At 34.7% G+C, this 14,981-nt stretch overlaps 1 protein-coding gene across 1 annotated transcript; it reads right to left on the bottom strand.

The window, feature by feature from the left end:
* Positions 1-8,985: 8,985 nt before the first annotated feature.
* Positions 8,986-14,161, bottom strand: LOC120003636 (UPF0481 protein At3g47200-like). The gene is made up of 7 exons (XM_038852652.1): positions 13,713-14,161; positions 13,568-13,570; positions 13,033-13,081; positions 12,024-12,112; positions 11,112-11,247; positions 10,617-10,714; positions 8,986-10,345 (listed from the first exon to the last, which is right to left on the bottom strand). Exons 1-7 carry the CDS (start codon positions 14,124-14,126, stop codon positions 9,065-9,067), a joined length of 2,070 nt encoding a protein of 689 aa, XP_038708580.1. The 5' UTR covers positions 14,127-14,161; the 3' UTR covers positions 8,986-9,064.
* Positions 14,162-14,981: the final 820 nt, after the last annotated feature.

Consider the following 14,981-nt stretch of genomic DNA (forward strand, 5'->3'; position numbering starts at 1 on the left):
GAATAAACAGTTTATGATTCGCTCCATATAAATAAGGGGTAATGTTGACCGTCCGATGAAAAGGACAGTCAAACTCAGAAACTCTAACAATTACAATAATTAATTAATTAATTAATTTCTTTATTCTTTTTTTTTCTTTGAAAACTATAAACTTCAATATATATTAACAATTAATTTATAACTATTGTAAGGGTCAAAAATCGTTCAATTATGAATCACCTCAATCTCAACCATCATGTTGAAACACCTCTCTCGATAAGATTTTTTATCGAAAGCGAGTATTTTTTTAAAAAAATAGTGGTGCTTGATGTCTCTAATTGAGACAACTTCTTGTTTCTCAATAAGGATAGTATGTGAAAAAAAAAAGTATTTTTGAATACAAATATTAGAGATTCAAATATACTTGTATTAATTGCTAAGTGGAGAACAATAAATGCTCGGTGTTTTTAGTCTCGTAATACACTTATTATTGATAGAAGAGAGGAACATGCCCACATGTAGCAAGAAGTACCGACTTGATAATTAATTATATACTAAGACCAATTAGAACTTGCCCAGTCATGACTAAATAATGTTGGTCATGACTAAATAATATCACTTTGATTACTAAATTGATTTCAATTGATGATGAATTAAAATTAAGTTATTTTAGTTTGTTAAAACTTTGGGCCAGTTTGGTTGAGTTTTTTTATTAGCATTTAAAACTTGCTAGTATAAACGTTGGGTGACAGCCAAACAACCATTTCGGGCTCGTAATTTGAGGGATTGTTTGCAGCATTTTAGGCTACTTTTCCAATGCTACTATTTTACCAGCATTTAACAATTTATGACTCATTTGTCCCCATTAATTTCACTTAATTCCTATTATACCCTTCATGTTAAGACAAAAAAAAAGTGCAAGTGAAATTTTTTCTACTTATGAAGGAATATTGTTATTAAAATCCTTCTCATTAAATAAATAAATTAAATTTATTTATAAATTAATTTGTATGTTTGGATATAGCGTATACAACTAATATACAAAATACTCATGCACGTAATTTATCACAATATATTACACAACACAAGTGTTAACCGTAAAAGTTCAACCAAACATCTATCCAACATTCATACGGCATATCTGTTACTAAAATTGTCTAGTATTTTTGCTATCACCGTTTCTACTGATATATCTGCTAGTTTGTAAATGCTTTACCAAACTGGCCATTTGTGAGAAATCTTATCAAAAAAAAAGATGGAGAGAAATGGGAAAGAGATAAGAGGGAGAGTCATGCTAGGTTTCTAAGTCTTCAATATCACTCTTTAGTTATAGGGTTTAGGATTTAAGGTTTAGGGTTTATTGACTAATTTACTTATACTATCAGTATATACACATACACATATTTTTAGTATACTTTAGACACAATAAAATGAAAGTACATCTCGACTACAAATAATTAAATTTTATGGATTATATTATATTATATCTCAATAAAATGTTTGTCAGATAGGTAATGACACGAACACGAGATCTTGTATTTTTTAACAAAAAATAATTAGTTTATAGAACAAATACACCTTAAATATACAATTAAATTTACTATTTGTAAAAAATTAAAAATACACCTTAAATATAATAAAAGCTCATATAATAAATAAAAATGTAATGATAAAAAATTTAATATATTTTTAAATTGATATTTATAATTTATGCTTAAAATTAATCTAATAATAAATAAATTTATTAGATTAGTGATGCCAAATTGTGATTAAGAAATTAAAATAAAAAATAATAACAATACCTTAATGACTTTGTAATGGGTGACGTCATAATAGTTATGTTACCCATACAACTAGAGATATTTGACTACAGACGTAAGACAGAGACGTATGACATAATCAAATTAGGATTGGCAGATTCTTTCACGGATGAATCAGTGCCCCAAGTGCATTTAGCAAAATCCGTACAAAAAATGAAAATGTCAAATCAATGCAGTTAACGAGGTGTGTGTACCAAGTAAAAACAATGTCATTTAGGAAGGAGTGAATTTTGTCTGTGGGTCACATCTTTTTTACTCGGTACACACACTCCGTTAACTGTGTTGATTTGACACTTTCACTTTTGTACGGATTTTGCTAAATGCACATGGGGCACTGATTCGTCCGTGAAAGAATCTGTCAATCCTGATTTAATTTCTGTCATATGTCTCTGTCTTGTGTCTGTAGTCAAATACTAAATGGTCGAGTTTTTTATCAAAATAACACTCTCACTCAGAATATGTCCCAATATAACACCCAAGTGAAAATATTTCTGAAAATAGCACTACAAGCCACTGTCAGTGGCGTGTTCTTTGCAAATTTTAAACGATCACACCATCAGAGATGACGTGATCTAATTAACATTGGTCACTCTATTGGCAATGGAGTGACTAATGAATATTTTCATTCACGCCAACTATGTTAGCGTGAATCATATTTTTATGATGATAACGCCAACTGTGTTGGCGTGATCATCCTAAAAATATACACATATATATGTATCTATATATATATATACATCTATTTACATACATATATATATACATGCATACATATATTCATCTAGATACACATACACACACACACACATATATATATATATATATAGAGAATAATTCTTCTATGTGAATAAAAAGTGTGAACCAACTTTTCAACCATAGATGTGATGGGTTCCACAGAAAATTTATGTTACCCACTTTTGTTTTGTTTTATTACAATCATTGGATTTGAAGTTCACAAAGTTGGTTCACATAGGATAATTCCTCTATGTGTGTGTGTATATATATATATATGTATGTATATATATAAGAATTTTCCTATGTGAACCAACTTTGTGGATCAAAATCCAATGGTTGTGATAAAGCACAACATAAGTGGGGGCCACATATTTATTATGGGACCCACCATATCTATGGTTAAAAAACAAGTCCACAAAGTTGATCCACACTTTTAGTCCACATAAAAAAATTCATGTACACATATATATTACATGTATATATATATATCTATACATATATGCATTAAGATATATATATACACACACATATATATACATACACACACATATATATAGAGTTTTTTTTTTTTTAAGGGTCACGCCAACAAGGTTGGCGTGTTGGCGTGACTGGTTTTTATACACTATTCACGCCATCAGAGATGGCGTGAATGAATCACGCCATCTCTGATGGCGTGATCGTTGAAAACATACAAAGAACACGCCACTGACAGTGGCGTATAGTGCTATTTTCGGAAATACTTTTCCACGGATGTTATATTGGGATATATTATGGGGGAGAGTCTTATTTGGGTATAAAACTCCCAAATGGTCTAGTGGTATGGGTAACATAACTATTATGACGTCACCCATTACAACGTCATTAAGGTATTTTTATTATTATTTGTTATTTTAATTTCTTAATCACAATTTGGCATCACTAATCTAATAAATTTATTTATTATTAGATTAATTTTAAGCATAAATTATAAATATCAATTTAAAAATATATTAAATTTTTTATCATTACATTTTTATTTATTATATGAGCTTTTATTATATTTAAGGTGTATTTTTAATTTTTTACAAATATTAAATTTAATTTTATATTTAAGGTGTATTTGTTCCATAAACTAATTACTTTTATTAAATATATATTATAAAACTAGGGGCCCACATTACTTTTTGTTAAAAAATACAAGATCTCCTGTTGGTGTCATTACCAATCTGACAAACATTTTATTGAGATATAATATAATATAATCCATAACATTTAATTATTTGTAGTCGATGTACTTTCATTTTATTGTGTCTAAAGTATACTAAAAATATGTGTACGTGTATATATTGATAGTATAAATAAATTAGTCAATAAACCCTAAACTCTAAACTCTATAAGTAAAGAGTGATATTGAAGACCTAGAAACCTAACATGACTCTCCCTCTTATCTCTTTCCCATTTCTGTCCATCTTTTTTTCTTTTTGATAAGATTTCTCACAAAGTTTAAACAGACTAAAATCACTTCATTTTAATTCATCACCAATTGAAATCAGCTTAGTAATCAAAGTGATATTATTTAGTCATGACTAACATTATTTACTCAGGACTAGGCAAGTTCTGATTGATCTTAGTATATAATTAATTATCAAGTCGGTACTTCTTGCTATATGTGGGCATGTTCCTCTCTTTTATCAATAGTAAGTGTATTACGAGACTAAAAACACCAAGCATTTACTGTTCTCCACTTAGCAATTAATACAAGTATATTTGAATCTCAAATATTTTGAATTCAAAAATACTTTTTTTCCACATACTATCCTTATTGAGACACAAGAAGTTGTCTCAATTAGTGATGCGGTATGTCCGGAGCTTTCCCTTATCCCACATTGAAAGAGTGGGAGCAAGTCGACTGTCATATATGCACAAGGTTTGCCTTACACTAATACCCATGATTGAAGTTCATAGTTTTCAAAGAAAAAAAAAGATAAAGAAATTAATTATTGCAATTGCTGGAGTTTGACTGTCCTTTTCATCGGACGGTCAACATTACCCCTTATTTATATGGAGCGAATCATAAACTGTTTATTCAGATGAGGGTCATTTTCATCATTTAAATAAAACCAATTAATATCATGTGATATATGCCATGAACGTGCAGTGCACCTGATGTAATTGTGGGGCCGACCTTTATACATACAACATATATATATATATATGTATATATATGTGTAGTACAATGTGGAACACATTTCAAGAGGCACACTTTTGGCTGCTCTCTCTCATTTCTCTCAAGTCATCAGTCATGACAATCAATCACATCCATTCCCTTCCCTTCTATCCATACTCTCTGCCTAGCTAATAGTAGAGTACATGTACTTAGTAAAAGTTGTGTGCATTTAGCAATTGGGTACATCTAAATGTACACAAAATTTACTAAATGCACACAGCGTTGATTTCAAGACTGTCTTTTCATTCTTCACATACACAATCACGATACCTTTTTATTCTCTCTTTCTTTTTTACATATAATCATTACATTATACGAGTGGGGTCCACGATAACCTTTTCACTTTTGTTTTCCTCTTTTTTACTTTTTACCCCTCGTCGACTTCTTTACTTTTCTTTTCCTGATCAACATTTTGACTATACCTTTTTTTGTCTTTTATTTTGTATTTTTAAAAGAATTTTTCGATCAGTCAAAGACTCAAAGACTATTAAGTGTTAATATTTTTTTTGGTACACTAATTCAAGCCATTTTTTCATGCTAAAAAAATTCTTTATTTTTTATGTATTAAAACACTCCTATCAAAGTCTATTAACAAATATTCTATTTAAGCATGATAGCATTTATTACATTACTAATCTTCTATCACAATAGTTTCAGGAGAAAACCTAGAATGAGTATGTTGCATGTATACATCAAGTTGTTCCATACACGGTAAAACCTATGCAACTGTGCACTCATACCTAAAGTAATTCCACTAAGGCGTAATGGTAAGCATCGAGTAACCCTCAACACAGTCATTAATTCTAAATTTATTTTTAATTCACCTGAAAAGAAGAAAAACATCTTTTTGGAATGTTCAAAATACCCTTATCCGGTGTGTTTTTTTACCGCGTTTATCGTATCTTGACCTGATCAAAACCTTCTATATCTCATCCGAATTTTTTTTTATTATTATTATCTCTCTCTCACTGTCTGTAGAGTGTAGAAGCTATTTTTTTTAAGACCTTTCGAATTTGACCTGATCAAAACCTTTCAGATCTTGATCCCATCATATTACATGTTCTTAATTTTATATAGAGCTTCACATATTTCCTTAGTTAGGGATTATCCGATACCTATCATTATATCTTAGTGGAATTACTTCAGGTATGAGTACGAAGTTGAATGAGTTTTAAGCGTCATTCACGACCAGGAAAGTTCAGTTTACTGCGAAAGATCAGCGAGATAATTAAATCCTCAACTACTACAGTACAAGATCCGGCTGTTATAAAAAGTACACGTGGACGCCCTTCTTCAAAGAAAAAGGCAGACATGCATACTCGTTGTAATCCTATCGCACCCGACTCTGTAGAACAAAATTTTCTTCAGTCCTACCAACAAAGTAGACATAGTATTTCAATGGGATGCCTATCCTCAAAGAAAAAGGCAAGTGGAGTAACTCATACAGATTCACATCATGAATTTCATCATTCCCAGCAACTAGGGAGACACAGTTGCTCATCCCTCTACAGTACTCCACCACTCCCTACACAAAGGAGTTCCAAATCGAGTAACGTTACGCATGAACATATTTATGTTCGTCAGTTTCCGTCAATATTGCATCCTTACATTGGGTCTATACAAGATGTAATACCTGATGGAAATTGCGGCTTTCGGGCGATAGCTGTTTGTCTTGGTTTAGGCGAACATGCATGGGATACTGTCCGTCGTGATTTGATAGGTGAGTTGGGCGCATTCTGGCATGAATATGTTGCAATGTTTGGTAGTGAAGAACATGCATTGGGTGTTCACAACTCACTGAACTTCTTTGAATCAGATAGAGCAGCACCAGTTCAACACTGGATGACAATGCCAGACATGGGTCTCTTGATTGCTTCGAGGTACAATGTCATATTACATGTTCTTAGTTTTGCACAGAGCTTCACATATTTACCACTGCGATCAACTCCTCCAGTACAGTATCAACATGTTGCTATCGCTATCGGACACGTTAATAATAATCACTATGTCCAGGTTTCCTTAGCTAGGGGTTACCCGATGCCTACCATTATGCCTCAGTGGAATTACTTTAGGTATGAGTGCGCAACTGCATGAGTTTTACCATATATGGAACAACTTGATGCATACATGCAGCATACTCGTTCTAGGTTTCCACATGAAACCATTGTGGTAGAAGATTAGTAATGTAATATGTGTTATTGTGTTTTAATAAAATTAAAGTCACTTTATTGAGAAATGTGTTCAAGCATGTCCATTGTTTTTGCTAAATAATATTTTTATGAACTAACCTTATATATTTATAAAAAAAATGTTAATTAGTAGTATTTTAGTTTACAACTTAACATATAGAAATAGTTTTAATTAAGTGCTCCTAAGTTGAATAAACTATATAAACTCAATTAATAAATACATTAATATTCTAAAAAAAATTCATATTGATAATTATCCCAGTGATGCATAAACACAAAAAAATTCATTTAAGATATATGTTGAAGTTCATAGCTTTCAAAGAAAAAAAAAAGAATAAATAAGGTAATTAATTAATTACTGTAATTGTTGGAATTTGAATAAATGGAATAAGTAAATTTGTTTTGTCCTAGATGGTCATTTCCCTTTAAACTTAAAAGCAAATGTTAGAAGACAAAAGAAAAAACAACGGTTCCTCCTTTACACATAAAAAGTAACGCCGTTATATCATACATACACATACGTCAAGTCAATTGTCAATTCATATAATACACAAAAATACATGTTTGTGTGCATTTAGCAAAACTCATGTGTATTTAGCAATTACCTTAGCAATTATCTCTGTGCAATCACTAAGGTCTTGGCTACAGTAAATTTTGTCCATATTTGGAGAGAGCAAATGGTGTGACAAATTTCTTAGCCAAGAAAGGGGTTGATAGATAAGATTTGATGGTGTCATGGTTTCTTTAATGCTTTTGAATCTTTCTCTTCTGTTGTGTCTTTCTTTTCTCCAGTGCTAATTTTTTTTTGTTAAAACTATATATTGGTGGTTGTAAGAGGAGTTGTTGTCCTATGTAATTTATATTTTTTCTAATAAATTCTGATTTATCAAAAAAAAAAAGGTAGAGAAAGGTGTGCAAGGACTCATTATCAGGTAGGTATTAAAGTCGGAGTAAGATTCACTTAGGTGAGCCATAAACCTTGTGTTGATCTATATGATTATGATTTAATTGGAGATTGTTCTTTCGTAACCTTACAACGATGCCAAGGGAACCTAGCGTAAGCATTAACTTGATTGCGTAATCCTGTAAAATAGAAGTCTTTCAAAATTTAGATGAGTGACAGGTGAACATGATTATATTTGGTATAAAATAAATAGGAAATTAGTCAAAAGAATAATATGAAACTTTTATATTCAATGAAGGACAAATGTCTTGTAACCACTTTTATCCGAATACCAGCCCTTGGCATCAAAATGCCATCTCCGAGCATCAAGAGCATTAACATTACCCAAAGGAATATTCAAAACAACCTTAGCATCAATGGATAGACGCAGATTCCTAACAGCACTTTATTTCCAACACCTTCTTTGACTGTCAATAAAGTGGCCAACCCTTAGATGTCCCCAATTAGAATTGATTGGAGTAACGAGATTAAACTTCCACGAGCTGGGAATCCACTTATCGAACCAAATTGATGCATCCTGACCATTTCCCACCCACCAAATTGATGAGTACAATCTTAGTTACCCTCTCTAGGGCAAAACCCCCCACAAGAGCAACTCACCCGTTTGATACCATACCAAATGGGCTTAATAGAGAGAGGGTTTTTGACCAAATGGGCTGGAAAAATTAAATTTAATACTAGAATACACCCATGTGTCTTTTGCTAAATTAAGAATTTGTGTCCATCTCATTATGGCCCATAGACACTTAAATGAATTACACACAAAAAAAAAATACTGAGTATGTTCCAACATATCTTACTCAGGTTACACTAATCACTCAAAGGGTACAGTTGCATGCCTCACTAATGACTCGTCTATAACGCATTATGTTGCTCTTTTCATCTCGACTATGGCTTGGTTGTTCAACTGACTGATTGGTTTCAGATCATTGATTGAACTTATTATCACTCAGTTGTACTGACTATGACGCTTTGGAGATGATAGTGGAGGGTTAGGTTAGTTAAAAACGGTATTTGAGTAGGTGAAATAGAAAATCTATTATATTAACTGCTCTTGAAACAACAAAATATGGATAAAGGATATAATAAGCATCCTAATTAAAACTTCTAAACACTTTTGAACATTTGATTATTCAACAAGAACAAACCACAACTATTTCCAGAACAAGTATCAATTTTTGTAATAAGAGAGTACAGAATACAAGGTCTGCAAGAGAGTAAGAACAATAAGTAGAACGGCAGCCACGAAGGACATAATACTCCATGGATTTTTAAAGTAGTCACGTCTCAATGTAGCTTTATAACGATGCCAAGGAGACTTAGTGTAGGCATTAATTTGATTGCATAATCCTGCAAAATAGAACTCTTTTAAAACTATTTGCTTGCAGATATTGTTTAACATATTTGAAACATCATCTCCACCACCCAAAGCATTATCAATGATTCGCTTCTGTTGAAGTAACTCGACATCATTTGTTGTATCGATCAGTCTATCCATGAGCATGATGTATGATGTAATATATTGTTTATTGTCCTGGTGACACTGCTCGAAGGCTACAAGGTTTCTGAAGAGTGTATCGGTAGAGCCATGAATGCGTAGAGGTGGAATTTTGAACGTGCCATTATGGAATTGTAAATCGAACAAGTCGTTTGTCGTATTCTTTTGAAACACTACTCCAGCCTGTCTGAGTGATGTTGCAGAATGTATGAATTCCCATGCGCCCAGCTTGCTTCTTGAATCTATAGGATTTGAAGGAAGATAACAGTTGTGCAACAAGTGAAGCAAGTGGTTGCCCTTCTGCCTGCATTTTGTGAGGAATGCTTCTTCGCTGATGTTCAAAGTTGACTTGAAAAATTGAAGAGCAAGCTCTTCGAGCGTTGGAAGACCAGCAGCACTAGACGGTGCTATACGCTCAAACACAGATTTTAGAACAAAGAGAGGGATCTGATTCTCCAGAAGCGTCAAGTCACGCTGCAGCGTCGAGATCATCCAAGAAGTCGTGAATATGGGATCAACTTGTACTTTTAAACCCATTTCGGAGTATCTAAAGAAAAGCTCAATCATAAACCCTGCATCATGTAATAAGATTTTCACAAGCTCGTATTGATCATACGGGATTGGTTCTACATAGCAAGCGCGGACATCTTCTTCAAGAGCTATGACTGTAGCAAGACATCCATTGAGCATAGAACTAGGGTCTTGCATACGCGTGAAGAGGGAGATTAGGTACTGCCTTTTGTGATACTCCATAGGGGATAACTTTTTGTCTTGATGGTGGATTGGTCCAATTGAGACGATGTGAGGAGTGTAAGCATCTTCATTTACCGATCGAACGTTCATGGGAACTTTGCAGATGCTCCAACTTGAAGATGCTCGAGTTGTTGCACGGAGCCCTTTCTCAATGTCGCTTAACCATGTCATCGTTAGAGGATGATTTCTAGCAGCTGATTTCTATCCTTGATAAGATTAATCTCATTTAATTTTTTTCTCTTTTTTGCTTTGAATTATGGTAACTAAACCACTCAGTTATATATGGGGGTTTCTGTTTCTGGTCCTCCAAACTCGCATTTGCATTGCAAGTCATTCTACAACTAACTGCTGATTTTTCTTTTTTCTACAACTAACTGTTGACTGGTTCAGACCCAAAAAATCCCCCCACAATTAAGTACCTACGACTTGGTTTATGTTTGTTTTATCTTGTCTACTCTTAAGACTCTTTAACGTATTTCCCATTTCCAAGAGTGTGCATGACCTTTTCATCTGTTTCTTCGAAGCACCCTAACAACCTACTTGGGCAACCTAGTTTGCCCAAATCCCTTTCTGCACACATTAGCAGGGAGCCTGTCAAGAACTGTGATAAATTTGTCCGAGCGAATGTTTTGTATCATTTATGAGCATTGAGTGTTTCCTTTGTAACAAATGGACCTACAAAGATTGAGTCATAACAAACTCTATCTCTATCTCTATCTTTCGGTGCTGAAAGATACAATTAACTCTTGTTTGATAAGTAGAGTATCTCGGCCCAGCTTTTTGAATAAATATCAATCCAATTGCATAATTGTATCTTTTCCCCCTCCTCATCGACTTCAAGACCATGTGTCGTCGACATCAATTCCTCACATTGTTGACATCAGGTCCATGCCCTCGACATCAGACTCATCTATCTTCAACCTTGTCTCCCTAGTCATCTCAATTTTGACCTCCCATTCACCTCAACCTCGATCCTTGATTGTCGGAGCTTCTTTGGCTAGCACTCCACCGGTGCCAAGATTTTTCCAATTGTTTTTTTGCTTACATGTATTGTAGGTTGCTGATGATCCACCTTGACTTTTCAACGATTGTAGATCGAGCACCTATAATATTTACTCTTCAATCCTCCTTAATTGTATTTATACCACTGGATTATCCAAATGCCGGTATTCTCCTTTCAAAAAAAAAATGCCGGTATTCTTGGTCAATGAACAGTCGCCCGAGTTTCCTTCGATTTAACTTTGAGAAATGCAACATCTTATTTATCATCGCAGCCATTCATCTCCTATCTATATGTTCTTAAAGACGAAATTACCCTTGAATCCAATCCATTTCCACTAGTGTAAACGTTCGTAAGTTGGATTGACCATGTCATAAATAAACAATATTTGGATATTCTCGTCAATATACACCCATTTAATTTACACGTGTCTCTGATCGCTATTATATACATACATGCATACACAACAGTCTTCTCCTCAGTACTCTGTAGTCTGTACTCCACTGTGCTGGCCGCCGAGACGCAGCGAGAGAGAGAGAGTGTTACCGACGTCCGACAAGACGCCACTCCATTGTCTCGTCTCCGCGAGGAAGAACACGAGGAGTAATCAGGTACTCCCTCACTCGCTCTGTCTATATACATAAGCATGTGTTTGTGTGATTGTTGGGGTTCCTAGTTCTAGTTTTGATTCTTGAAAATGATCAAATCATCCTCTTCCTTCTTTCTAGTGAGGGTATTATTTGTGATCACTTCTGTTGAATTGTTGGAGTAGTTTATCATTTCTTGATATTCTTCCCATTTGGCGTTTGTTTGTTTTGCCAATTTCTGGGTTTTTTTTATGTAACCAGAGAAATTTCTAGTTTGTGAAAGATGGCTGACCCTAAACCAGTCCCGCTCTAGCGACCTTCTCTGTCGAGAGTTACCCACTACCTCCAAGACAACAATCGAATTGGTACTTTGCGTACCCACTATAAGAAACAGCGCTATGCTGAACTATACCTCCAAGGTATCTTCAATTCTCTGGTGACTCTCTACACCCCCTTTTCCAGGCACGGTGGCCGCGTTTCAGGTGGTTTATGGATCAATTCACTCCACCAGCTGGAGTTATATCATGGACCTTCACGACCCGTAACTACATATCTGCCTGGATTCACGACCTCTACGTTTCCAATAGTGTTGCCGCTAGGAAGCTTTCCCCCCTGGCGTTCAGTGACGTACCTGAGTTTACAGGGGCCTCGGGCGAACTCGAGAAAAGGGGCCCTTGTTTTCTTTTTTATTTATTTTAAAATAAAAAAATTTTCTTTTATTGGTTTTTTAGTGAAATATGTGGAGAATTGTTAGTTTTTAATTGATTTTTTATGTTTGGATTAATATAAAATTAATATTATTTTCAAAAATTTGGGGCCCTGGGGATTTAGGGGCCCGGGGCGACCGCCCGTGTCGCCCCACCCCAGGGCCGCCACTGCTGGCGTTTTCACAGCATTACCAGCATGAAGAAGTCTATTATTCATTTGAATATGACGAATTTCTTGTTAGGCTTAATGCCAGTATCCGCCCCACACACATAAGTGGGAGTGGGACTATGGAGGATACACTGTTCATCCCGATTTTAGACGATGACCCTGCGTGGAATACAGACAACCCTTTCCATATCAATGGCTTTCATCTCGACTATGACTTGGTTATGGGAATAATTGGAATCATGAAAGGCTGTAAGGCAAAGATAAACATGTCCACATTGGTTACTGATGATTCTCTTGGTAGACCATCATGGCTTTTCGATTGGCACACTGACAATCGATGCTGCGCTTGGTTCCCCATGGAGGGTAATTACAATTTAGATGATGTATCTATTGCTTATATTGTTGGAGTAGCTTGTACTCCAAACCTTGGCCCTTGCGACGTCGACGACTGGCAGGAATTTCCAAACGGTACCGCTGCTCAGTGCATTAACGTGGCCAGTTATGACCGCATAATTGACCGCTGCTTCTTTGGTTCCTATGAAGTCCGGACGATGGAACAAAGGCAACAGGCTCAACTCACACCGGCAGCTAGCACTCGCCAAGCTGGTGCTCCGAAGAAAGGCAGAGGAAAAGGTGAAACTTCCAAGTCTGCAGCTTCAGAGTCGACTGAAATGGTTCAACTAACTGATTGGTTTCAGATCATTGATTGGACATATTATCGCTTAGTTGTACTGGCAATGGATCCTCACACAAGATTCGACGCTTTGGAGATGATAGTTCGGGGTTAGATTATTTCAATTTATGAATGTAATCTTTCTTTTGGATATTATGACAGGAACAATTTTGTGTACTCACATTTTGATTAATCAAATGAAAGCTCCGATTTAATTCGAGTCAACTGTTTTGATTATTTCAGTCACTCCATTCTTGTTTGTTGGCATAATAATGGCTCAGGCTTACCTTCTGCAAGGGAGATCCATTCAGAAATGAAAGAGCATGCAAATTATAAATTCTAAGACTTTTCAACATGTGATTATTCAACAAGAACAAACCACAATTTATTTGTTTTTTGGATAAATCTGAGCTTTATTAATGATTAGAAAACAAGAACAACAAGCTGTGAACCAATCCTCGAGAATTGCTGTAGGATTTTGCGTACGCCTGATTTATCATGTAATAAGATTTTCGCAAGCTCTGGTTTATCATACAAGATTGGTTCTAGATAGCAAGCACGGACATCGTCATCAAGACCCAAGAGGGCACTGTAACAATCCTCGAGAATTGCTGAAGGATTTTGCGTACGCCTGAAGAGGGAGATTAGGTACCGTCGTTTGTGATCCTCCATAGGCAATAAGTTTTCGTCTTGATGGTGGATTGGTCCAATGGAGACAATGTGAGGAGTGTAAGCATCTTCATTCACCTTTCGAACGTTTCTCGGAACTTTGCAGATGCTCCAAGTTGAAGATATTCGAGGTCTTTCACTGAGCCCCCTTACAATGTCGAGTTTCCAATTGTCCATTGGAGGTGGATTACTAATAACCTGTGAAATACTCAAAGCAATTCGATTATATTTATATACTTATTGATCATCACAAATTGGTTTGGTTTCAGACCTTGAGGTCTCGGTCAATTATGGGGGATGGGCGTAACTGTGACGTTCCATTTTAGTTTAGTTTGGTTTTTTTAATTTTATAAAATGAAAGATGGTCTTTATTTATTTATTCCTAACTGAAGAATTGAATCCAGACTCAAATTGTTCTTGGTCTTTATTTATTTATTCTTAACTGAAGAATTGAATCCAGACTCAAATTGTTCCATTTTATACATGTGAATTATTGGTGTATATCATATCTATATCTAAACCCTAAAACTATCATCTTATGTATCAGTCAAGTTGATGCTCTCACTAGACATATTCTTTTCATATTGAGTGGCAAGGTGTGTTACTCTACCAAAGGTAGATGTCACAAGTTCTACTCCCACTCCCTTAAGCTACATCCTCACAAGGTTATTACAAAAACTATCGATAAACCCAATCAAGCTCGTTGTCAGAGTGAGCTGTTGATCTAAGATTTGAATTTGACCCAGTTATCACAAAGTGACAAGTTAAGCTGGGGTTCCCTCGGATATTAAAAAATATATATATATATATATATCCGATATTAAGTTGAGGCCAACTCCTCATTTCATCACCATCCACGTCATAGTGGAAAGTCCTCGTTATGAAAATTAGTTTCGTGTTACTGTCAACCAACCCTTACATCATAACAAAAAGAGTCAATTCAATTAAGTTAAATAAATAAACAATGACTCGTATATAAAAAGACTGACAAAAATAAATAGTAAATAATACCTTATGAGTCTAGGTCTGTAC

This window comes from Tripterygium wilfordii, chromosome 8 (genome assembly GCF_013401445.1).
Source record: "Tripterygium wilfordii isolate XIE 37 chromosome 8, ASM1340144v1, whole genome shotgun sequence".
NCBI lineage: Eukaryota > Viridiplantae > Streptophyta > Magnoliopsida > Celastrales > Celastraceae > Tripterygium > Tripterygium wilfordii.